Source organism: Embiotoca jacksoni, unplaced genomic scaffold, assembly GCF_022577435.1.
Source record: "Embiotoca jacksoni isolate LCO1_2020_lvr unplaced genomic scaffold, fEmbJac1.0.p SCAF_4, whole genome shotgun sequence".
Lineage (NCBI taxonomy): Eukaryota > Metazoa > Chordata > Actinopteri > Embiotocidae > Embiotoca > Embiotoca jacksoni.
The window spans coordinates 24714002-24738535 of NW_027185392.1; the positions used below are offsets into that span (position 1 = coordinate 24714002).

The 24534-nt window shown below is 41.9% G+C and overlaps 1 protein-coding gene across 2 annotated transcripts in view; it reads left to right on the forward strand.

Moving 5' to 3' along the window:
• Positions 1-24534, forward strand: part of usp34 (ubiquitin specific peptidase 34) — an 89219-nt gene that overhangs the window by 59279 nt on the left and 5406 nt on the right. For both annotated transcript variants that reach the window (XM_069166841.1, XM_069166842.1), the window contains exons 44-71: positions 1272-1328; positions 2087-2164; positions 3549-3643; positions 3738-3910; positions 4008-4158; positions 4266-4344; positions 4428-4481; positions 4568-4663; positions 6133-6197; positions 6295-6370; positions 6968-7015; positions 7407-7472; positions 7618-7698; positions 7860-7945; positions 8273-8441; positions 11061-11135; positions 11929-12080; positions 12182-12335; positions 12467-12511; positions 13024-13128; positions 15463-15610; positions 15957-16261; positions 17780-18109; positions 18593-18750; positions 18902-18980; positions 20931-21057; positions 22097-22204; positions 24219-24323. In XM_069166841.1, the coding sequence (XP_069022942.1) occupies positions 1272-1328; positions 2087-2164; positions 3549-3643; positions 3738-3910; positions 4008-4158; positions 4266-4344; positions 4428-4481; positions 4568-4663; positions 6133-6197; positions 6295-6370; positions 6968-7015; positions 7407-7472; positions 7618-7698; positions 7860-7945; positions 8273-8441; positions 11061-11135; positions 11929-12080; positions 12182-12335; positions 12467-12511; positions 13024-13128; positions 15463-15610; positions 15957-16261; positions 17780-18109; positions 18593-18750; positions 18902-18980; positions 20931-21057; positions 22097-22204; positions 24219-24323 (3265 nt within the window). The remainder of the gene's footprint in view (positions 1-1271; positions 1329-2086; positions 2165-3548; positions 3644-3737; positions 3911-4007; positions 4159-4265; positions 4345-4427; positions 4482-4567; positions 4664-6132; positions 6198-6294; positions 6371-6967; positions 7016-7406; positions 7473-7617; positions 7699-7859; positions 7946-8272; positions 8442-11060; positions 11136-11928; positions 12081-12181; positions 12336-12466; positions 12512-13023; positions 13129-15462; positions 15611-15956; positions 16262-17779; positions 18110-18592; positions 18751-18901; positions 18981-20930; positions 21058-22096; positions 22205-24218; positions 24324-24534) is intronic.

Genomic DNA, 24534 nt, shown 5'->3' on the forward strand with positions numbered 1-24534 from the left:
GAAGGAAAAGGGGAACTGGTCGGCTGTAAAGCAGCTGTTTAGTGCCTGCAGAGCGTTGGTTTCACCAACAACCCTCCGGGTTATTGTCATAGTTTAGTTACTGTTTTTTGAAAAATTCTTCTCAAAAATAAATGACATTACATTTCATTTAGCTGTTGCCTGTTTGGCGGCTTTACCGTACTCAAAAACTCATGAAACTTGGAACACTAGTCAGTCGTGGTGGAAAATGATGTAATCTATAGGTTTGCGTGTGGGCGTGGCCAAACGGCCCCTTACACGCCTACTTTCACCGACAAGCACCAAATTTGGAACACGTGTATCACACCAAGATCTACAAAAAAGCGTGACTTTTTTTTTTATTTTTTTTATATGAATTCGACACAAACAATCCAACTCATCACATTCAACCCTGATGGAGGGATGTGTGACAGTCGTCTAGTTGTCGTGAGACCACCTGGTCACGTGCTTTACTTAGATGGTCGGAGGAGAGGTTGAAGAGCCTCGCTAACTGGGAATAAAGAGTTATTTAAGTTGATTAAGCAAGTTTTATTTAGACAGGCAGTGTTTCCTCTCCCGTCGCCTTTCCTGGAGGAAACAAAATACGTCCTCCATTTCTTTACTTCTTCAGTTTAAGATTTAAGTGTGAGAGAAGCGGAGAAAGCTTCCACTAATACTGAGGAGAGTTGTTTCATTTGCAATTGCAAGATCTCAACTTCCAGGATAGACTGCGATCTAATAATACACAAGAGACAGTATGTAGAAAACCTACAGGGTGGTTTTTTTTGGATGAAATTTATTTCTGTATCTTTTGCAATTATTTATTATTATTTAGTTGAAAAAAATGCATGTTTTACAGCTCAGAAAACGTAAGCAGAGATCTTATTAGATTTATTATTTCTTTTTCAAAATTAGGAATTGAATGCTTTGTTAGGACCCAACAACAAATGTCCTGTCATAGCATGCCCTGTTATGCCCCATTCGAATATTAGAATATACTTCTCAGAAAAATAAAATCAGTCTTTATTACAGCAACACCAGTCTCATCAAATATTCCAGTGAAACAAAAAATAAAAACACCAAAAATACACGCACATAATAAACATTGCAAGAAGCGCATGAGTCTTACAGCTGATAACCCAACAAAAAGCTGGAAATTACAATTCATTTATAGATTTAAGCACTTGAATAGTAGTTCATCGTTGTGATGTGTCAAATTCAAAATGTATCTTTTATTAATTAATGTATCTCGTGTATTTTTTTTTTTTTTACAGAAAAACACAGTGAAGACTCTGTTTGGAGGCGTCATCACCAACAATGTGGTGTCTCTGGTGAGTTTAAAGTGTGAAATACTGAACATTAGAGGGATTTTTATATTATAAAACTGGATTATTTTGACCTGAGAGAAGCTCCAAGAGCAACTTGAATCTACAGTATATTTAAAATGAACTGTGGTCTCCTTTACTCTTGTTTTAATTATTAGGGCCCGAGCACCGAGTGGTGCGAAGGCCCTATTATAATGCAAGGAGTTATTATTCCCTATTATTGATCTTACAAATAAATTGCCTTTTTTGGAGGCTTTATCATTCTCAAAAATGTATGAAACTTGGCACTTAGTCAGTGGTGATGGAAATTTACATATTTCATTGGTTTCGGATGTGGGCGGGGCCAAATGGCTCGGTCGCGCCCCCTAAACTGCAGCCCGCACGGGTACTTTCACCCACATGCACGACATTTGGTGTACATGAGTATCATTCCCGAGATTTATTACTTATTTATTTACCACTCTTTCTTACACTTATGATAAACAAGAAATCTTATTATGATTCATGTTTAAAACAATCGGTTCTGCTTTTACGTGGACTTTAGTCTATAATATAAAGTTTTTTTAAGACCTTTACACGAAATCATATCAGTCTTGATGGGACACTTGACAAGTATGTACCTAATATCTGAATACATTTTCAGAATTTAGAGCAGAGGTTAAAGTAGTTGAAGAGTTGTTAATGAAGAGCTGGTGGATAATTTGACATCAGGGATTTGACTGTTCCTGGGACGGGTGGCGTTGAGCTGTGTTGTCTTCCTGCAGGACTGTGACCACGTCAGTCAGACTGCAGAGGAGTTTTATACGGTCAGATGTCAAGTGGCAGACATGAAGAACATCTACGTGAGTATTTGCAATGTCACAACTGACTTCTGATTCTTGGTGTCACAATTTGATCCTCTGCTGTTGTTCACGTCAACTGAAGCAGCCTTCGCTGCAACAGAGCCGGGCCAGCCCAACCTCATCCAGAACCTTGGTATTAACAGAAGTTACCACAGAAAGCATTATAGAAGATGAGTGCCACTAATAAAGGATCGAGGATATCTTTATTATCCCTGAGGAGCAATCTGTTGTACAGTCAGCAGCGACAACGCCACCATCAGGCAAACCATGATAAAAAAAAGGACAGTAAATATATCAAAATCACATCGCTTTTCACAAATAGCAACTTTTTTTTCACCTCCCCCCCTCGTGAATCAGTCCCTCCAGGAAATCTCAATCTTGCGATTGTAACACAAATTCTAGTAAACTCTGCAATATTTGCAGAGCTTGAACATTTTTTTTAATTTCTGGGATTTTCCTGCAAAAAACGTCGTCATCAGAATCTGAAAGTATTAAAACATAAAGTAAATCTTTTCAAACTAAACTCTCTTTATTACCAACAATAACTCCTCATTTCAACCAGAAAGTCTCTGCTGCTGTTTTCATCTCCAAATAAAACTCTGTTCACCGGAGAAACAGGAACAAGAGGAGAAACAGGAAGTGACGGGGTTTGTGGGAAATGTGTCCTTCACATTAAAATGATGATTAAATGTTTGTGATCAAAGGAAGTGATTCCATATTACTGGATGTTAAATGAGTTTTCTCCACACGTCCAGTTGTCAGAGACGTCTCTTTGTTTGTTTCATCCAGCAGGTCTATGTGTTGAATGAACATGAATTAAACAGCATCTAAAACTCTTATTTTGACAGCTGATGTAGTCCTTGTTTCTATATTCCAGTCACAGACGGTCTGTTCTGGAAACATACGCAGCTTTTAGGACCTTTTAGGACCTTTTAGAAGCTTTTATCTCCACGGTTCTCCAAGTTCAATAAATACATAGAAAACATTAGAACTAAAATATCTCTGATGTGCAGCATGATTATTATCACAGGAAGTGATTACATATTTATTTATCAGGTGGTGATTAAAAAGAAAAATTCTTTCTGAACTTGCAACTTTTCCTAATTCCCGCAATCTTACGCAAAAAAACCTCTTAAAACTCCACAAATTACATTGTACATTTTTTAGAAACTTCGCCACAAAATCAAACATTTTTGATCACAAAACCTCCTTGAAATCCTGGAGGGACGGATGAATTCACACAACACATTGAGGTTTGTGTGTATTTAGGTTTTCCGCACACATCAGTTCTGACATCACAATATTCTGCTGAAAGTTTTTTTTAAAGTTTAAGTTAAAAGATGAAAAGCTGAAATCACTCTGTGTCCTCGATGTCTTTGATCAGGAGTCTCTGGACGAGGTGACCATCAAGGACACGCTGGAGGGCGACAACATGTACACCTGCTCACAGTGCGGCAGGAAGGTCCGCGCAGAGAAAAGGTTGGAACGAATGGAAACACGTAAAATAAGAACACGTAGAGAAAACGAATATCCTTCTTGCACACGTCTCACTGCGGCCGACGTCTTTCCTCAGAGCGTGCTTCAAGAAGCTGCCGCGCATCCTGAGCTTCAACACCATGAGGTACACCTTCAACATGGTGACCATGATGAAGGAGAAGGTCAACACCCACTTCTCCTTCCCGCTGCGGCTCGACATGACGCCGTACACCGAGGACTTCCTCATGGGCAAAGGAGAGCACAAAGAGGGTTCGTGTCTGGTTTGAATCTCAGGATTCTCCTCAGTGAACCAAATGTGTGTCTGATGTGAAATGAGTTGTGGACCGCCGGCTGCCGTGTGCTGCAGGTTTTCGGGAGGAGGGGGAGGCGAAGGTCACCGAGAGCTACGAGTACGACCTCATCGGCGTCACCGTGCACACGGGCACAGCTGACGGCGGCCATTACTACAGCTTCATCAGGGACATCGTCAACCCGCACGCTTACAAGAACAACAAGTGGTGAGAGGCGATGGATGTTCACAGCGAGTCGTCCAGGAATCTGTTTAACACGTGATAAGTTCCTCACACCTGCAGCTGTGTTAAAACCAGGCCGTCGCTTCTTGCAGGTACCTGTTCAATGACGCGGAGGTGAAGCCGTTCGACTCGGCCCAGCTGGCCTCCGAGTGTTTCGGTGGAGAGATGACGGTACAAGCTGCAGGCCGATGGAGAATACCACCACTTTAGTCCAGCTGTCATTTCTGATTTTAATCACTGTATTTATCTTTTAGACTAAAACCTACGACTCCGTCACCGACAAGTTTATGGATTTCTCATTTGAGAAGGTGAGGACAATTTCCAAGCTATTTTTCCGATTTGTTGTTTCCGGCGTGTCGTCCAGAAGTAACAGAGATATGAACTGGACTTTCAGACACACAGTGCCTACATGCTTTTCTACAAGAGAGTTGAGCTGGAGGAGGAGAATGGAAAGGACTTCAGTTTTGATGTCTCTCCTGATCTACTTGAGGTACAATGGCTCTTCTTTTTGAAGTGCACATAATGTAAGTACATTTACATAATTACAACCCAGGAAACTTGGGACACTGTGTGAAATGTAAATAAAGACAGAAAGCAATTATTTGCAAAATGTGTCAACTCATATTTAATTGAAAATAGACCAAAAACAACAAATCAAATGTTGAAACAGAGATATTTTATTTTTTTTATAAAAATAGAATCTCATTTTAAATCTGATGTCAGCAACACGTTTCTATAAGTTGTTCCAGGATCATGTTCACCACTGAGCTGCATCAACTCTTCTTTTAACAACACTCTGGAAACGTTGGGGAACTGAGGAGAACAGTTTCTGGAGTTTTGAAAGTGAAATGTGGTCCCATTCTGGCCTGATAGAGGATTTCAGCTGCTCAACAGTTCAGGGTCTCCTTTGTTGTATTGTTCATGTCCTGATGCTCCAGATGTTTCCAATGATTGACAGGTCTGGACAGCAGGAGGCCAGTTTATCAGCGGACTCTTCTACTAGTGAGCCATGCTGTTGGAATACGTGCAGAATGTGGTTGGACGTTGTTCTGCTGAAATAAACAAGACCTTCCCTGAAAGAGACGTTGTCTGGATGGCAGCATATGTTGCTCCAAAACCTGAATATATCATTCAGCAGTAATGCTTCCTTCCAGATGTTCAAGCTACCCATGCCATGTGCACTAATGCATCCCTGTACCATCACAGATGCTGGCTTTAGAACTGAGCTGGATGGTCCCTCTCCCTAACCTCTTTAAAGATCACCCCCATCCAATATAGGTTTTCACAAGTGTTCCTGAGCCCATGCAGTGATTTCCACTCCAGAATAGTGTGTTTTTAATGCAGTGCTGCCTGAGGGCCCGAAGATCACCACCATCCAATATTGGTTTCCAGCCTTGTCCCTTGTGTTCAGAGATTTCTCCAGATTCTCTGAATCTTTTAATGATATTATGAACCGTAGACGATGAAATCCACTAATTCTTTGTAGTTTTACGTTGAGGAACATTATTCTTAGATTGTTGAACTATTTTCCAACACAGTCTTTCAGAGTGGTGAACCTCTCCCCATCTTCACTGCTGAGAGACTCTGTCTCTCTGAAATCATCTTTTATACCCAATCATGTTACTGATCTGTTGCCATGGTAACCTGGTTAGTTGTCAGATGTTCCACCAGGTGTTTTTTTTTTAGCTTTACACAACTTTTCCATCTTTTGTTGAACCCATCTCAACTTTATAGAGACGTGTTGCTGCCATCAAATTCCAAATGAGCAGATATTTTTTATAAAACAATAACATTTCTCAGTTTCAACATTTGATATCTTTGGTCTATCTGCAATTAAATATGGGTTCATGTGATTTGCAAATCATTGTAATCTGTTTTTTACATTTTAAACGGCGTCCCGACTGTTTTGGAAACTATTTTAATATTATGCTTAAATATTCATGTCTTTGTCTCTTTCAGTGGATTTGGCACGACAACATGCAGTTTCTCCAGGATAAAAACATATTTGAGCACACTTACTTTGGGTGATTATCATATCTGTTCCTTTGACAGAATAATCTCTCGTCAGTCTTTATCATTACGCCTTCCATGATTGCACAATTGACGAGTGCCTTGTTTCAGGTTCATGTGGCAGCTCTGTAGCAGCATCCCCAGCACTCTGCCAGACCCCAAAGCCGTCTCGCTCATGACTGCCAAGGTGAGAAATATACAGGGTCAAGCATTTCTACCATTAATGTCACTTTACTAAACACTAAAAAGCTGTCGGGGGAAATTACTATTAATTTTTTTGTTTAACATTAATGGTTATGGTTAATTAAGACAACCACTACAGGTCTTCTCTTGACTTGACATTTGAACCTGGGTTTTTTATTGCCATAAAATTACTTGACAACATGGTCTGTTTTAAATATCTGATTCTCACTTCAGTTTGATGGTTTTCTCAGGTTTTACTTTATTGTTAACTCTTTATCTTTGCGTTTTGGACAAAATAAACTAAATATGTCAAGTTGGTTTGTCAAAAAAAATTAGTTTTGAAATTCATTGTATTTTAATCAAATGACCTAATAAGTAGTTGAACTGATCATGAAAATAATAATTGTGGACTTGGATAGAAATTTCGGTCAATATTTCTGTCCACATCACTGACCAACTGCAGAAATCCTCATATTATCTTTATGAACATGTTAACTGCATCGTTCCTGTTCTAAAAGCTTTGAGATGTTTAACTCGATGGTTGAAAGAGTTGTTCAAGTTTCAATATAAAGTGATTTTATGTATTTTGTTTCATTTGCAGCTGAGCACATCATTTGTCCTCGAGACTTTCATTCACTCGAAGGAGAAGGTAATATGTATATCAGTTTTATCCTGTTTATGTTTTGTCCTTCACACATCTCAAAAACTGTCCGTCATATCTGCTTTAAACTCGGTGTGTGCTGCTGGTGACCTGAGGATCTCCACGCGACACCTTAGATATCGTTAACCTTAATAAAAAGGCAGCTTGTGAAGTTGCAGCCGGCGAGCTGCAGGTCCAGAGAGCATCGCAGCGGACGGAGGCGAACACGTCTTCACTGGCGTCTGCAGCGAGATGTTCTCAAGAAAAGCTACACAGCAAATACCACGAGCCAATCAGACTACTTTTAATTTCCACCTGCTGGTAGTCTGGACAGTTGAGACGGTTATACAAAACAAAAGAAGCAACTGACTGATTTGGTTCGTCATGTTTTCCCCTCCAGCCCACCATGCTGCAGTGGATCGAACTTCTGACCAAGCAGTTCAACAACAGCCAGGCTGCCTGCGAGGTTGGACTGACCAGTACTTTCCACACTTTTCTAGGGTTTTGTTATTTTAGTACTCTGCACGTCATATATTTTGTGTTGTGTTTTTTTTTTTAATCAAAGTTAAAAGATAAAGCAAAGACAAGTTTGTTGTTTTCCTTGGTTTCAGTGGTTTTTGGATCGGATGGCTGATGACAACTGGTGGCCGATGCAGATTCTCATTAAGTGCCCGAACCAGATAGTCCGACAGGTCTGTTATTCATCCTTACATGTGTAAAACAGACAAAACGCACATTAAACAACGTGTAAAAACAGAATAACATCAACGCTGAAGGAAGAATTCGATACCAAGAGAGCTGCAAGGCCACGATAGTGATAATTACACGTGCATACTCTATCTTTGCCTTCCAGATGTTCCAGAGGTTGTGCATTCATGTCATCCAAAGGCTGCGGCCAGTTCACGCTCATCTCTACCTGCAGCCGGGCATGGAGGACGGGTACGTCACTCCTCAATACTCATGTTTAAACCGACAATTCAAAAACACACGAAAGTATTCAGGTCAAAATCCCCCGAGTTTTATTACACCTGATCTTAGCAGTGATGTTTTTGAGGGGTCAGTTATTCTTTTTTTTAATCAAATACCAAAAATAACCTGTCAAACTGGACGCCAGTGTATTTTAGCCTTCAGAGATGTGCACCACGAACCAGACGGTGTTGAGTCTGAAGTTAAAGTGTCTCCAGACAGAAGCTGAGTGTCTCTGAGTTGAGGAAATGTTCTGTTGGAACAAAATCATCTGGAGGTGTTTGTCCCCGTGTTGTCCAGCTCCGACGACATGGACGGCCCCGTGGAGGACATCGGCAGCCGCTCCTGTGTCACTCGCTTCGTGAAGACGCTGCTGTCCATCATGGAGCACGGCGTCAAGCCGCACAGCAAACACCTGACCGAGTACTTCGCTTTCCTCTACGAGTTCGCCAAGATGGGAGAGGAGGAGGTACGTCTGAGCTTCAGGTTTCATCTTGTTCTGAAAGATGAGAGAATCCAAAGGCCTGCTGAGTTTCACGAGCTGCTGCTCAGTCAGTCGGAGCTCCACAAGTCTGTGATCTTCCTCGCAGACAGTCGACAGAGTCCAGATGTTTCGGACGTCGTACCTGCACACAAAAACCTTCGGTGACATACTGAAGCTGAATGCTGTCGTTCTGCTTGGTTATGATGAATGTTGGATTCGTCAAGTAAAAGTAAAGTTATATTCGTGTTTTTAGACACGTAAGCGTTCACATAAGCATGTTTAATTTAACAGTTCTTCACATTTGATGATCTGTGTGACTTGCTCGCAGCCTAATGGTGTTTTGTAGTTAAACTAAATGAATGTAGTTAAAACAATTTGTAGTAAGGATATTGTTCTTTCTGTTTTGTTTCCTTTTTTGTTCTTGGCTAATTGATCCCCGGCCTTAGATCACTATCTTATTCTTTTTGGTTGGAGCACGGGGCCACCTGACAGTGCTCTCGTGGTTTCTTCTGTTAAAAGAGAGTTTTTCTTTCTGTTGGTGGTTTCTTCTGTTAAAAGAGAGTTTTTCTTTCTGTTGGAGGTTTCTTCATGTTAAAAGAGAGTTTTTCCTTCTGTTGGAGGTTTCTTCATGTTAAAAGAGAGTTTTTCCTTCTGTTGGAGGTTTCTTCATGTTAAAAGAGAGTTTTTCTTTCTGTTGGAGGTTTCTTCTTGTTAAAAGAGAGTTTTTCTTTCTGTTGGAGGTTTCTTCTGTTAAAAGAGAGTTTTTCCTTCTGTTGGAGGTTTCTTCATGTTAAAAGAGAGTTTTTCCTTCTGTTGGAGGTTTCTTCATGTTAAAAGAGAGTTTTTCCTTCTGTTGGAGGTTTCTTCATGTTAAAAGAGAGTTTTTCCTTCTGTTGGAGGTTTCTTCATGTTAAAAGAGAGTTTTTCCTTCTGTTGGAGGTTTCTTCTGTTAAAAGAGAGTTTTTCCTTCTGTTGGAGGTTTCTTCTGTTAAAAGAGAGTTTTTCCTTCTGTTGGAGGTTTCTTCATGTTAAAAGAGAGTTTTTCCTTCTGTTGGAGGTTTCTTGTTAAAAGAGAGTTTTTCCTTCTGTTGGAGGTTTCTTGTTAAAAGAGTGTTTTTCCTTCTGTTGGAGGTTTCTTGTTAAAAGAGAGTTTTTCCTTCTGTTGGAGGTTTCTTGTTAAAAGAGAGTTTTTCCTTCTGTTGGAGGTTTCTTCCTGTTAAAAGAGAGTTTTTCCTTCTGTTGGAGGTTTCTTCCTGTTAAAAGAGAGTTTTTCCTTCTGTTGGAGGTTTCTTCATGTTAAAAGAGAGTTTTTCCTTCTGTTGGAGGTTTCTTGTTAAAAGAGAGTTTTTCCTTCTGTTGGAGGTTTCTTCATGTTAAAAGAGAGTTTTTCCTTCTGTTGGAGGTTTCTTCCTATTAAGAGAGTGTTTTTCCTTCTGTTGGAGGTTTCTTCTTGTTAAAAGAGTGTTTTTCCTTCTGTTGGAGGTTTCTTCTTGTTAAAAGAGAGTTTTTCCTTCTGTTGGAGGTTTCTTCATGTTAAAAGAGAGTTTTTCCTTCTGTTGGAGGTTTCTTCTGTTAAAATGTTGGTTGTAGATCTTGGTGGTAGTAGCAAATATTCAAACGAGAACTTTGATGGCCGAAGTGGAGAAGGGTTCCATGTGAACAGCAGTTGAACTTCGTGAACAGTCATTAAAGAATTATAATTCATCTCATTATCTTATTTTGTGCTTTTTAATGTCAATCTTCAGATTTGTTTCTTCACGTTTGTCTTTTTTCAGACCGTTTTCTGAGACCGGTTGCTCAGAGTTTTTTCAATGCAAAACTTTAGTTATTCTGTTTGAACTTTCTCACTTTTTTGGTGTGGAGAGGAGGAGCTTGAGAGGAGGTGCTTGAGAGGAGGGTCTCGGAGTGCAGGACTTACACAGGATTTGCATATTAATGAAGAGCATGACTCTTCCTGAACAAGCTGTCTGGTCAGAAGAAGACTGTTATGGTCACGCCCACGTATCTTGCTGGTGGCTTCCACCAGTTCGCCTGCAACTAGGTCTGTTTCCTTTTTCACGTAGAACCGAGCTGGGTTAGAGATAATGTTTAACAGGTGTTATGCTGGTTGGCAGAAGTCTGCTGGAACATTTTTATCGACGGCTGGAACAAGCACTAATTTTGTAGATATATGCTAGCTGGCTAATACATGTCAGCAGGCTAACAGACGTACATCAGCATTACGTCCATTACAAGTTGATTTTAGCCCAGATCGGTTCCATGTACTGATGGAGGTCACGTTAGCTGGCTGGCTAAATGTTATCTAAACCGAAGAAGAAAAACTGTCACTGAAAAGAGACAAACATGAAGAAAAAGTCTGAAGATTGATGTTGATAATCACATCTTCAAATAAAAAATATAAAAATAAGAGAATGAGATTGTAAGATTGTAATTTATGTTTTTCAATACCAATACTAACTACAATGCACGTGTTTCAATGCCAGTTATTCTGTTTTTCAGATCGTATCTTTTTGTTTGAAATTCTTATGTTTGGTTATTTATTCTTTTTAAAGCAGTTGTTGGTGAAGTTAACTTCTTTTTCTTTTCTTTTTTTTGCGTCCACAGAGTCAGTTCTTGTTGTCACTACAAGCTATCTCCATCATGGTGCATTTCTACATGGGAACCAAAGGCCCTGAAAATGTAAGTTTACATACTGGTCACAGCTTTGAACTTTTCTGTTGTTGTTAAATTGAAGTATGTAGTGCTAAATGTTAGGTTATCATCTCAGGGCACTTCACATCGGGAGGTCGAGCACTTACAATATTTTAGAGACCCAATAATTCCCTCTTGAGGAAGCAATCGGTGACAGTTGGAATGAAAAACTCCCTTTCATCAGGAAAAACGTAATGACATACAAAGAAAGGAAATGTTGTTTTTATATTAAGATTCTCAAACCTATCATTTAATTCAATCTGAATTAAAGCAGCTGAGTTGAAGATAAAAAATGTCCTTGCTGAAATGGTAGTTTGTCTTTTTTTATTCAAGCCTAAAACACTGATTTGAAAGTACATTTCTTGCACTGCAATCAAAAATCAAGTCTAAGTAAAAATATATGAACTGAGAATAAAACTATCTTGATTGCAAAAAAATTCAGTTTCCAGTTTTGTTGGTTTTTGGTCACAGACTTGAGACTTTTGCTTGTGTCACAAAGTTTCGGTTGCAAATCAGACCTCCGTTTGTGAATCGAAAACTTTTGTTTTGCGAATCAAAAATGTTTGGTTGCAAGTTGAGTTGGACATAATGGGTGTGGCCTTCCCTCAGGGAGGAAACAAGAGCTCCTATTGGTGGGTTTGACTTTGACCCACAGCTCGCTCCCCCTGGAAACGCTGTAGAGGAGAGCGACTGTAGCGCTCTCGTAGATGAATGATACCTGATCGATAACATGGGCTAAAACCTGTAAGAAGGAAAAAGAGTGATGAATATGCTCCCCCAGCCTCAGGTGGAGGTGCTGTCCGAGGAGGAAGGAGAGGAGGAGGACGAGGAGGAGGACATCTTGTCTCTGGCAGAGGAGAAGTATCGTCCTGCAGCTCTGGAGAAGATGATTGCCCTCATCGCTCTGCTGGTGGAGCAGTCTCGCTCTGAAAGGTCACAGATATGATGGAAGAAGGATGATCTCATCCATGTGGACTGAAATCTACTCGAGCATTCAAACAACTGGTTGTGTTTCTGTGTTCTTCTTTGAGCAGACATCTGACTCTGTCCCAGAGTGACATGGCAGCGTTGACCGGTGGAAAGGGCTTCCCCTTCCTCTTCCAGCACATCAGAGATGGAATCAACATCAGGCAGACCTGCAACCTCATCTTCAGCCTCTGTCGCTATAACAACCGGCTGGCCGAACACGTACGTCTTTGGGAACCAGAATGGGTTTAGAGTTTTGAGTGGCTGGTTGTTAATGTGCATTAGCAGCAGTAGGTCCAAACTATTTTCTAATATTGCTGATTAATCTCCTGATGGGGGGGTTCTCTCTGCAGATTGTGTCGATGCTCTTCACTTCCATCGCAAAGCTGACGCCTGAGGTAAGATTACAGAGATAAAACTACTCAAATCAGCCGTCTGATACACTAAATACTCAACAGCTCTCCTGCTACTGTTCCTTCTGCTTTTGGTTTCCCAGTATTCATCTTACGTTAGAGGAAAAATAAAAGCTGGAGGCCGCTGCTCTAGTTAGGAACTGATGAAATCCTCAGAGAGCTACTTTGACCAAATGAAAGAGTCGACTCGTGTAGCTCTTGGACACGGTCACATTTATTCTCATAGCTGAGCTCCACTCAACCAGATCAATAAACTTCTTTTATGTAAATACATTGATACTTAACACACACATACTCAACCTGTAATTATACAACTTTATTTGTTTATTTTTATTGTTATTACTATCAGTAGCTCGTGAGTTACTTGTTGGAAACCCCTGCTCTAGAGTAATAAATATTATGCCGCTGTTAAAGATCATTTATGTCTATTTAAGTGTAAAGGTATAAAAAGTAATTTGACATAAACTATTTGTTCTGTTTTTTCCTCTTTCCATCAGGCTGCTAATCCTTTTTTCAAGCTGCTGACCATGTTGATGGAGTTTGCGGGCGGACCTCCCGGGATGCCCTCCTTCGCCTCCTACATCCTGCAGAGGATCTGGGAGGTAAATCCAGCTGAGAAATCCAGGATTAATCACAGTGGCAGAAAATGTCCACCTAATTTTGAACTCGTTATCATGCCAATATTTATTTTAAAAATGATTATTTATTTTTTTAAATGTGTGCCATAAATATCCTAACCACAAAACACTGGTAAAACAAGGATTATAGTGAAAGGATTTATAGTGCAATTTTCTTCCCATTTCTATTCTAGTCATTCAGCCGAATGTTTTTGGACAGTTTTGGATGAAACTTGATTTTTATGCCTTCTTTGGGTTGTCCGTCCGTCTGGCCGCTCTATTATCATAAACACGATATCTCACGAACAGCTTGACAGTTTTTCTTTAGATTTGGCACAAATGTTTACTTTGTCGCAAAGAGGCACTGGTCAGATTTTGGGGGTCAAAGTTCAAGGTTACAGTGACCTCACATTTTCCCAGACTGGAGAACGTGATATCTCAGGAACGTCTTGAAAGTCCGTCATTACATTTTTCACAAATGTTGAGTTTAACTCCAGGATGAACTGACTCGATGTCGGGATCAGAAAACATCTGTCCAGTTCCTGTGACCTTAATATCTGAAGAACGTCTTGAGGGAATTTCTTCAAACTTGGCACAAACATTAACTTTGACTGAAAGATGAACTAATTATAGTTTGGCAATCAAAAGTTCAAGATCACTGTCACCTTCTGTCCCATTTTTGTGCCGTGACTCAGGAAAAGATGGAGGTTGTGACCAGGTTTTACTTTAAGTCCAATACTGACATTTATCTTTGGTCATCTTGAAAGTGTGGTGAGCGTGTAGATCTTCTGAGCTGTCTCATTTTAGAAACTATAGCTTCTTTGCAGCACCATCCATTTTGAAGACCTTATCTGTTTAGAATTGGCTTCATGGGCCCAGTTCCTATAAAACCTTTTCTACATATATCACACAAGTCTGGACAAACATGGATGTAAACTGGCAGAGGGATGCTTTTACCCCTTACTTATATTATCCATAATCTTAATAGATTTGTTTTTAATATAACAAAATGTTTATGTTAATCTACAATATTTACAACAGAAATGTCACTCTAAACTCAATAATGTTTCACTGGAAAGAAATCTGGTGTAAAATGTAAATATAAACAATGCGATGATTTATATATCAAATAAACTCATATTTAATTGAAAATAGATCAAAGACAACATATCAAATGTTGAAACGGAGAAATTGTGTTGTTTTGACACAAATATATGCTCTATCCCAGGGGTGTCAAACATACGGCCCACGGGCCGGATCCGGCTCGGCCCGCCAGATGACTTTGCTAAGTGTGAAAATTACAGAAAGACATAAATTGCATTTCTATGAGAATAAGGAGGTTCATGAGTACAAACATGTATTTTTTTTAATCGATCCAGTAATTGCTTCAAAAACAGCGTAAATGCGACGTCTGCTCCGGAGGCAGCAGCTCGCTGCGAGGGAATCTGCAGAGGAGAGCCGGGGCAGAGAAACAGTGGGCTGATTCTGAGTTTTTGCTCTTTATGTTTCTAGTTTATTGTAGAAAGACCTTAAAACAGGGTTTATCATCCAAAAACCTTCACCAATGATTTAAACAGAGAGAAATATTGTCGTTATGTCTGCGTTATTATGCTATGATTTGACTGGTCTGGCCCACTTGAGATCAAAGTGGGCCGTATGTGGCCCCTTAACTAAAATGAGTTTGACACCCCTGCTGTATCCATAACATGGATGGAAGCAGCACGTCTCAAAAAAGTTGGGAAAGGGTCAATATTTGGAGCATCATGAAATTAAAAATACCACAAGCATCAGGCAAGAATGGGACCACATTTCACTTTCAAAACTCCAGAAACCTTTTTTCTTTTGCAAGTTGATGCAGCTCAGTGGTGAACATGATCCTGGAACAACTTTATAGAGACGTGTTGCTGACATCAGATTCACAATGAGAAGATATTTTGAATGAAACAATACAATTTCTCAGTTTCAACATTTGATTTGTTGTTTGTTCTATTTTCCATCAAGTATGGTTTACATGATTTGCAAATCATCACATTGTTTTTATTTACATTTTACATCCCAAAAAGAATAATGATTTGTAAGTTATACTTTCATACTTTGTCCATTTTTATTGTGAAAGAGGCCTTAGATTAAGAAGTCACCAGAAAGCCTGCATGAGCCCATGTGATGAGGAGAAGCGTCTCGCTAGAGGTTCAGGATGTTAGGAGGCACCTTAACAAGCAATAACTCCGCCTGAAGAAATAAAATCACGCAGCAAATTAACAATGTAAAATATGAAATGAGGATTATCTGATGTTTAAAACCTGCTGTGCTTTGCGTCAGGTGATCGAGTACAATCCGTCCCAGTGTCTGGACTGGCTGGCGGTCCAGACTCCCAGGAACAAACTGGCCCACAGCTGGGTGCTGCAGAACATGGAGAACTGGGTGGAGCGCTTCCTGCTGGCACACAACTACCCCCGAGTCCGCACATGTAAGAACATCAGCCTTGTTTTTAAACACATTTATAACGCTTATCGCTGCGATGACGTCAACATAACCCAACCTCAGGTCCATAACAAACACTTTGTTTTGGCTTAAAAGTCCAAATTTGTGATGATTTTTCAGGCAGAATACATTTACCATTTATTGTCAGGATCAACAGAAGAAAGCGGACGGACTAAAAGATGAACCTGAGTCTTAATCTGATCTGACATCTGCTTTATTTGTTACTTTGAAAGTATGAATATGATGAGACGGATTAAAGGAGAATGAATAAGATGCATCAGCCGATCTGAGCTGGTTTCTGATGTGCGGTGGTTTTGCGTCTCCTCCTCCAGCGGCAGCGTACCTTCTGGTCTCCCTCATCCCCAGCAACTCCTTCCGCCAGATGTTTCGCTCCACGCGCTCCCTCCACCTGCCGACCCGCGAGCTGCCGCTGTCGCCCGACACCACCGTAGTCCTCCACCAGGTGTACAACCTGCTGCTGGGGCTGCTGGGACGCGCCAAGCTGTACGTGGATGCCAGCGTTCACGGCACCACCAAGCTGGTGCAGTATTTCAGCTTCATGACCTACTGCCTCATCTCCAAGACGGAGAAGCTCATGTTCTCCGGATACTTCATGGACCTCTGGAACCTCTTCCAGGTACGGAGGCACACTGTCACGTCCCTACACGGTCTTATTGCTCTCAGCTCTCTGCTGCTTCCAGCATCAGCTCCATGTGCTCCAGAAAAAAAACTCTTCAACCACCGTGATTGATTTTCCACCATTTTCATGTTGACATTTCCTCCCCGACCGTAGATCATCACTGGAGAAAGCTGGTTAAAAGTTGTGTAAATGTTGTTATCTTATTTGGTTTTAAAAATATTGAATAATAGCATTTTCAAGGGGGCGGGGCTTAGCAGGACATTGGCCGCAAATCTTTAAATATTTGTTCATAATCATCATAAATGTCGGTCGATATGTTCAGAGCGTGTTTGGGAAGAGTCCAAAGCGTAATTTGAAAAGTTCATATGTTGTGATCACAACTCTCACGTAACTGTTTCAAGGATTATAACTCAGTCGACACATAAAATGCAGAGTTTAAGATTAAAGTGGGCGTGGCTCATTACAACAAATCTACATTTCACGTTTGACACTTTACAGAAGTCAAAATAAATCTCCCGTACATCCGAGGAAGCTGAAGTTATTTCAGAACATCCTGAGCTGTGGCATCGGCTCACTGCGACCTGTCAGACGTCCAGAACTATATGTTTCAAAACGTGCAAAATCAACTGACATCTATATCTTCATATATCTTCATTCAAACCAGCCAAATTAACAGACGTTCATTGAATACTGGACATTCAATATCTTCTGTAATTTGAACTGTACATACAACATTTCCTATTTCTCCTCACGTTTGATCACATTCCAACAAAATATTTAGCGACACACCAGAATCATCAGAATATGGAAATATTTTCAGGATTTTATCACCAGTATTTAGACTTTTAAAAAAAACTTAATTTAAGTGTGAACAAGAAAAAGGTATGGTCTCCACGGTGTAGAAAGGCGAAGGTTGACGGTTTGAATCCTCTGAGGTCGGCTGGTCGCTGTGTTCCTCCGGTTACATTATATATATATATTATTATTATTATTATTATTATTATTATTATTATTATTACATTATTACATTACGTTTCATTTAGCTGACGCTTTTATCTGAAGCGACTTACAACACCGATGGTTCACCATCAGGAGCAATTTTAGGGTTCAGTGTCTTGTCTCGGTTCACTCTACTGCGCTTCCTCTTCTGCTGATGGACATTTGCGTGGACTCTGATCATATTTATTATTATTATTATACATTTTACTTTGAGTATTTGTTATTTTTCATTTTTATATTCTAACAGTAGACCTGTCCTGCCTCGGGCCATAAATCTCTTTTCCGTGCGGCTCCGTGAAGTTTTTCCAGCAGCAGCGATGAAGCTGCTGAACGCATCAAACCACAGCAGCTCTCTTTCTGTCGTTGCACCTCGAGGAGCTCTGAAGGAACAAGAAATCTCAACATCACTTAAATATGCGTTCTGCAGTTTCCTGAATCCTCTGTTACAAACCAAAACCCGAAGAGTTAATAAACAGGACAGATTCATCACCAGTGAAAGTAACTCTGTGTTTTCAGCCCAAACTGTCTGAACCGGCCATCGCGACCAACCACAACAAGCAGGCGCTGCTGTCCTTCTGGTACAACGTGTGCGTGGACTGTCCGGAGAACGTTCGGCTGGTGGTGCAGAACCCGGTGGTGACCAAGAACATCGCGTTCAACTACATCCTGGCCGACCACGACGACCAGGAGGTGGTGCTGTTCAACCGCGGCATGCTGCCGGCCTACTACGGCATCCTGCGCATGTGCTGCGAGCAGTCGCCCGCCTTCACCCGCCAGCTGGCGTCGCACCAGAACATCCAGTGGGCCTTCAAGAACCTGACGCCGCACGCCAGCCAGTATCCCGGGGTGAGAGCTCCGTCGGCAAGAACATCTTCTGTGGTTTCTACGTTTGTTTGTTTCTGGTTCAGATGTCCTGTACTGTTTTCAGGGCAGTTACACAACAGAGGAAATGACAGAAAACAAAAACACACATGCAACATGATTATTATCACAGGAAGTGATTACACATGTATTACTTTATCAGGAAGTGATTACACATGTATTACTTTATCAGGAGGTGCTTAAAAGAAAATCTTTTTTTTTTGCAATTTTACACAAAAAAACTCTTAAAACTCCACAAATTCCATCGACATTTTTGAGAAGCTTCACCACAAAATCAAACATTTCTGATCCCAACAATCACAAAAAAACTGAAATCCTGACGAGACCAACAAGACAAAGAATCAAAATGACAAACAAATGATGTTGGCGTGGTCGGGAAAGAAAACCTGTGTTCATAATGTAAAGATGATGAGTGTACCTTTGGTGTTTGTGTGCTGCCCCCTGCAGGCCGTGGAGGAGCTGTTCAACCTCATGCAGCTGTTTGTAGCGCAGCGAGCCGACATGAGAGAAGAAGAAGTGGAGGATGTGAAACAGTTCAAGAAAACCACCATCAGCTGCTACCTACGATGTCTGGATGGACGGTCCTGCTGGACCACACTCATCAGGTCAGGACACACACACATCTACACACACACACATAAAAATAAACAACACAATTCTCGTGTTATAATTGAAAGCTTTACTATTTGCTGAATCTTTATATTCTGTATTATTATATTCTATTTTCTGAATACTGTGTGTTGCATGTTCCCCCAGTGCCTTCAGGGTTTTGCTGGAGAACGACGAAGACCGACTTCTGGTGGTCTTCAACCGAGGACTCATCCTCATGACGGAGGTATGACCAGGATCCCCTCTGACCTTTGACCTCCACAGGAACATGTTCATTCCTTTCAGTTTGCATGTCGCCATCATGGAACAGTCTTTACCTCCTTCTGTCAGCAGCCATGCTGGGAATGAAACTTTACCACATGTTTACAGCCTGTATAGGATTCATGTACACTGCTCCAAAAAATAAAGGGAACACTTAAACATCACATCCTAGATCTCAATGAATGAAATCTTCCAGTTCAAATCTTGATTCATTACATAGTGGAATGTGTTGAGAACAAAATAACATCAGAATGATCAATGGAAATCAGAATCATTATCCATGGAGGTCTGGATTCAGAATCATACTCCAAATAAAAGAAAAATCAGATCACAGGCTGATCCAACTTCTGTGGAGATTCCTGAAGACAAGTCCAAATGAGTCTCAGTAGTGTGTGTGTCCTCCACGTGCCTGTATCACTCCCTACAACGCCTGGGCATGCTCCTGATGAGACCACGGATGTTCTCCTGAGGGATCTCCTCCCAGACCTGGATCAAAGCATCGGTCCACTCCCGGACAGTCTGCGGTGGACGTGGCGTCGGAGGACGGAACGAGACGCGATGTCCCGGATGTGCTGGATTGGATTCAGGTCTGGGGGACGGGCGGGCCGGTCCGTAGCATCGATGCCTTCATCGTGCAGGAACTGCTGACACACTCCAGCCACACGAGGCCGAGCATTGTCCTGCATCAGAAGAACCCAGGACCCTCTGCACCAACAGATGGTCTTCAACGGGTCTGAGGATCTCATCCCGGGACCTGATGGCAGTCAGGAACCGGTCCCGCTGGAGGATGTTGCAGGCAGCAGAACGTTCTCCACGGCGTCTCCAGACTCCGTCACGTCTGTCACATGTGCTCAGTGGGAACCTGCTCTCATCCGTGAAGACCGCAGGACGCCGACGGAGAAGCTGCCGATCTCGGTGTTCTCCGGTAAAGTCCGGTCGCCCCGCACGGTGTTGGGCTGTGAGCACAGACCCCACTTGTGGACGTCGGGTCCTCGTACCGCCCTCATGGAGTCTGTTTCTGACAGTTTGAGCAGAAACATGCACATTAGTGGCCTGCTGGAGGTCATTTTGTAGGGCTCTGGCAGCGCTCCTCCTGCTCCTCCTTGCACAAAGGAGCAGATAGCGGTCCCGCTGCCAGGTTGTTGTCCTCCTACGGCCCCCTACACGTCTCCTGGTGGACCGGCCCGTCTCCCGGTATGTCCTCCGTCCTCTTGACACTGTGCTGACAGACACAGCAAACCTTCTTGCCACAGTGTACATTGATGTGCCATCCTGGATGAGCTGCACTACCTGAACAACTTCTGTGGGTTGGAGACACCTCATGCTCCCTCTAGTGGTGAGGACACTGGCAAAATGCAAAAGGGACCAACGATCATCCAGAAAGGACGAGGACAGAGAAACGGTCTGTGGTCACCACCTGCAGAACCGTTCCTTTATAGGGTTGTCTTGATAATTGCCTCATTTCCACCTGTTTGTTCCATTTGTACAACAGCAGGTGAAACTGATCCACAATCAGTGTTGATCCAAACTGGACAGCTTGATTTCACAGAAGTGGGATTGATTGGAGTTACATTGAGTTGTTTAAGTGGTCCCTTTATTTTTTGGAGCAGTGTGTGTATATATACACACACACATATATTCATATACATATATATATTCATATATATACACACACACATATATTCATATACATATATATGAATGTGTATATATTCATATATATATATATGAATATGTGTATATATATATATTCATATATATGTATATGAATATATATGAATATGTGTATATATATGAATATATATATGTATATGAATATATATAGGAGAATAACATTTGCATTGCAGTCCAAGATGCAGTTGATAAGAGGTGCTATCTCTCCCCCTCTCTCCCCCTCCCTCCCTCTCTCCCTCAGTCCTTCAACACTCTCCACATGATGTACCACGAGGCGACGGCGTGTCATGTGACCGGAGACCTGGTGGAGCTGCTGTCCATCTTCCTGTCTGTCCTCAAAGCCACGCGGCCGTACCTGCAGCGCAAAGGTGAGACATGTCTCTGCTCATGTCTCTGCTCCTGTCTCTGCTCATGTCTCCGCTCCTGTCTCTACTCCTGTCTCCTGTCTCTGCTCCTGTCTCTGCTCCTGTCTCTGCTCCTGTCTCCTGTCTCTGCTCCTGTCTCTGCTCCTGTCTCTGCTCCTGTCTCTGCTCCTGTCTCCTGTCTCTGCTCCTGTCTCTGCTCTCACTGAGGAAACTCTACGCACATTCAGGCCGATATCTCCGTATTTAGTCTTCAGAGTGTTTTTCTGTCGGTACGTTCTACCTACGAGTCCTCCAGGTGAGACGGAGCTCCGCCTCCGATACCCAGGGGTGTGATAGGTCACAATCGTGGCATCATCACAATCAGCTTCTCTTCAACTCATCTGGCTTCAAGATCACAGCTGACTTCTGCATCATCTTCAACATGGGGCTGAAATTACCCCCGAAGTCATGAGCTCACATACAAGCCACAAAACATCCACATCATTTTTAGCAAGATAAATAATTCATGTTCTTTATAAGCAATAATAAAAAGGTTGTGGGGAAAATATGTAACTGAATAATATAACAATGATATTTATGGTCATACAGCGTCCAACAAACATGGTTCAGATATCACCAGATTCTACACAACTATAAAGAGATATCTCTAGTGACGATACTTCATGGGGAGATACATGTGTAAACATAACATAAGACTAATATGATAAATGTGTAGGTATGAATAAGCTGTTCCCAGGAATCAAGCATTTATTTATTTAATATGTTACACATGTTGCCTGACAATAAACAATGACTTTATCATCTCTTAATTTTAATTCATAATGTACAGAAAATAGTTTATTAGATTAATGAAACTACACGATACATAAAACTGCAGTGATCATTAATCGGCCTCAAAAACCCTGATTGGAGCACCTAACCTGAAAGTGGGTGAATCTGGAGTCTTCGGGGTTTCGGAGCGTCTGAATCACACTACTGGTCCAGATGTGGGTTTTCACGCTCATGTTCAGCAGGTTTTTCTTTCTTCTTTTTTCTCACCCAGATGTGAAGCAGGCTCTGATCCAGTGGCAGGAGAGGATCGACTTCGCCCACAAGCTGCTCACCCTCCTCAACTCCTACAGTCCTCCTGAGCTCCGCAACGCCTGCCTGGGTACCGTTCATGTTTACAGCATTTCAGCATCTGTGATGGTACAGGATGCATTAGTGCACATGGCATGGGTAGCTTGAACATCTGGAAGGAAGCATTAATGCTGAATGATATATTCAGGTTTTGGAGCAACATATGCTGCCATCCAGACAACGTCTCTTTCAGGGAAGGTCTTGTTTATTTCAGCAGAACAACGTCCAACCACATTCTGCACGTATTCCAACAGCATGGCCTAGTTAGGAATGTGGGCGGATCATTAATGATGTGGGTGGATCATTAGTGATGTGGGTGGAGCATTAGTGATGTGGGTGGAGCATTAGTGATGTGGGTGGATCATTAGTGATGTGGGTGGAGCATTAGTGATGTGGGTGGAGCATTAGTGATGTGGGTGGATCATTAGTGATGTGGGTGGAGCATTAGTGATGTGGGTGGAGCATTAGTGATGTGGGTGGAGCATTAGTGATGTGGGAGGATCATTAGTGATGTGGGTGGATCATTAATGATGTGGGTGGAGCATTAGTGATGTGGGTGGAGCATTAGTGATGTGGGCGGATCATTAATGATGTGGGTGGAGCATTAGTGATGTGGGTGGATCATTAGTGATGTGGGTGGAGCATTAGTGATGTGGGTGGAGCATTAGTGATGTGGGTGGAGCATTAGTGATGTGGGAGGATCATTAGTGATGTGGGTGGAGCATTAGTGATGTGGGTGGAGCATTAGTGATGTGGGTGGAGCATTAGTGATGTGGGTGGATCATTAGTGATGTGGGTGGATCATTAGTGATGTGGGTGGATCATTAATGATGTGGGTGGAGCATTAGTGATGTGGGTGGAGCATTAGTGATGTGGGTGGATCATTAGTGATGTGGGAGGATCATTAATGATGTGGGTGGAGCATTAGTGATGTGGGTGGAGCATTAATGATGTGGGTGGAGCATTAGTGATGTGGGTGGATCATTAGTGATGTGGGTGGATCATTAGTGATGTGGGAGGATCATTAATGATGTGGGTGGAGCATTAGTGATGTGGGTGGAGCATTAGTGATGTGGGAGGATCATTAGTGATGTGGGTGGATCATTAGTGATGTGGGTGGAGCATTAGTGATGTGGGAGGATCATTAGTGATGTGGGCGGAGCATTAGTGATGTGGGCGGATCATTAATGATGTGGGCGGATCATTAGTGATGTGGGAGGAGCATTAGTGATGTGGGTGGATCATTAATGATGTGGGTGGAGCATTAGTGATGTGGGAGGATCATTAGTGATGTGGGTGGAGCATTGGTGATGTGGGTGGATCATTAGTGATGTGGGTGGAGCATTAGTGATGTGGGTGGAGCATTAGTGATGTGGGCGGATCATTAATGATGTGGGTGGATCATTAGTGATGTGGGCGGATCATTAGTGATGTGGGTGGAGCATTAGTGATGTGGGCGGATCATTAATGATGTGGGTGGAGCATTAGTGATGTGGGCGGATCATTAGTGATGTGGGCGGAGCATTAATGATGTGGGAGGATCATTTAATGCTGTGGGCAGATTATGTCGTGATGTGGGCGGAGGCTTTAGTTATGTGGGCGGAGCATTAGTGATGTGGGCGGAGCATTAGTGATGTGGGCGGAGCAGTCGTAACTGCCAAAGAAAAACTCCCATTTAAAATAGTGAGAATCGTCAAAATGAACAATATCCATTCATGTTCCTCCCTCACTTTAATTACAGGAAACTCAAGAAGCAATTTACATTATTTCAGCCAAAAAAGGAATGCTGAAACCTTTGAATCATGTCTCATCTTTATGTCTTTATATTGATTTATGTATCAACAAACTCCATCGTAACGAGAGTACCTCAGACTGATGGATGTTCGGGCGGTCTGAAGAATACAGGAGTTCCATCTGAGCACAAATAGCATTAATAGATATGATAGAAAAGTCAAATAGATCCCTGGACTCTGTTTTTCATCTGGTATTTCCTGATGAAGCGCTGAGGTTTGCGGTCCTGTGATGTGTTCTTCTGCTTGTTCCAGATGTACTGAAGGAACTGGTTCTGCTGAGTCCACACGACTTCCTTCACACTCTGGTCCCGTTCCTACAGCACAACCACTGCACCTACCACCACAGCAGCATCCCCAGTGAGTCACTGATCATCGATCATCCTGCTGATCGATCATCCTGCTGATCGATCATCCCCAGTAGTTTGTGTACAGATGTGTGTCTGTCTACTCAGTGTTGGGTACATACTGTATAAACATCTCATCTCTGTCTTCATTTATATTCTGGAAAAGGACATTTCAGAGAATTTGATCAAAAAAAAATGTCAAGTTCTGGAATATCAGGCAGGTT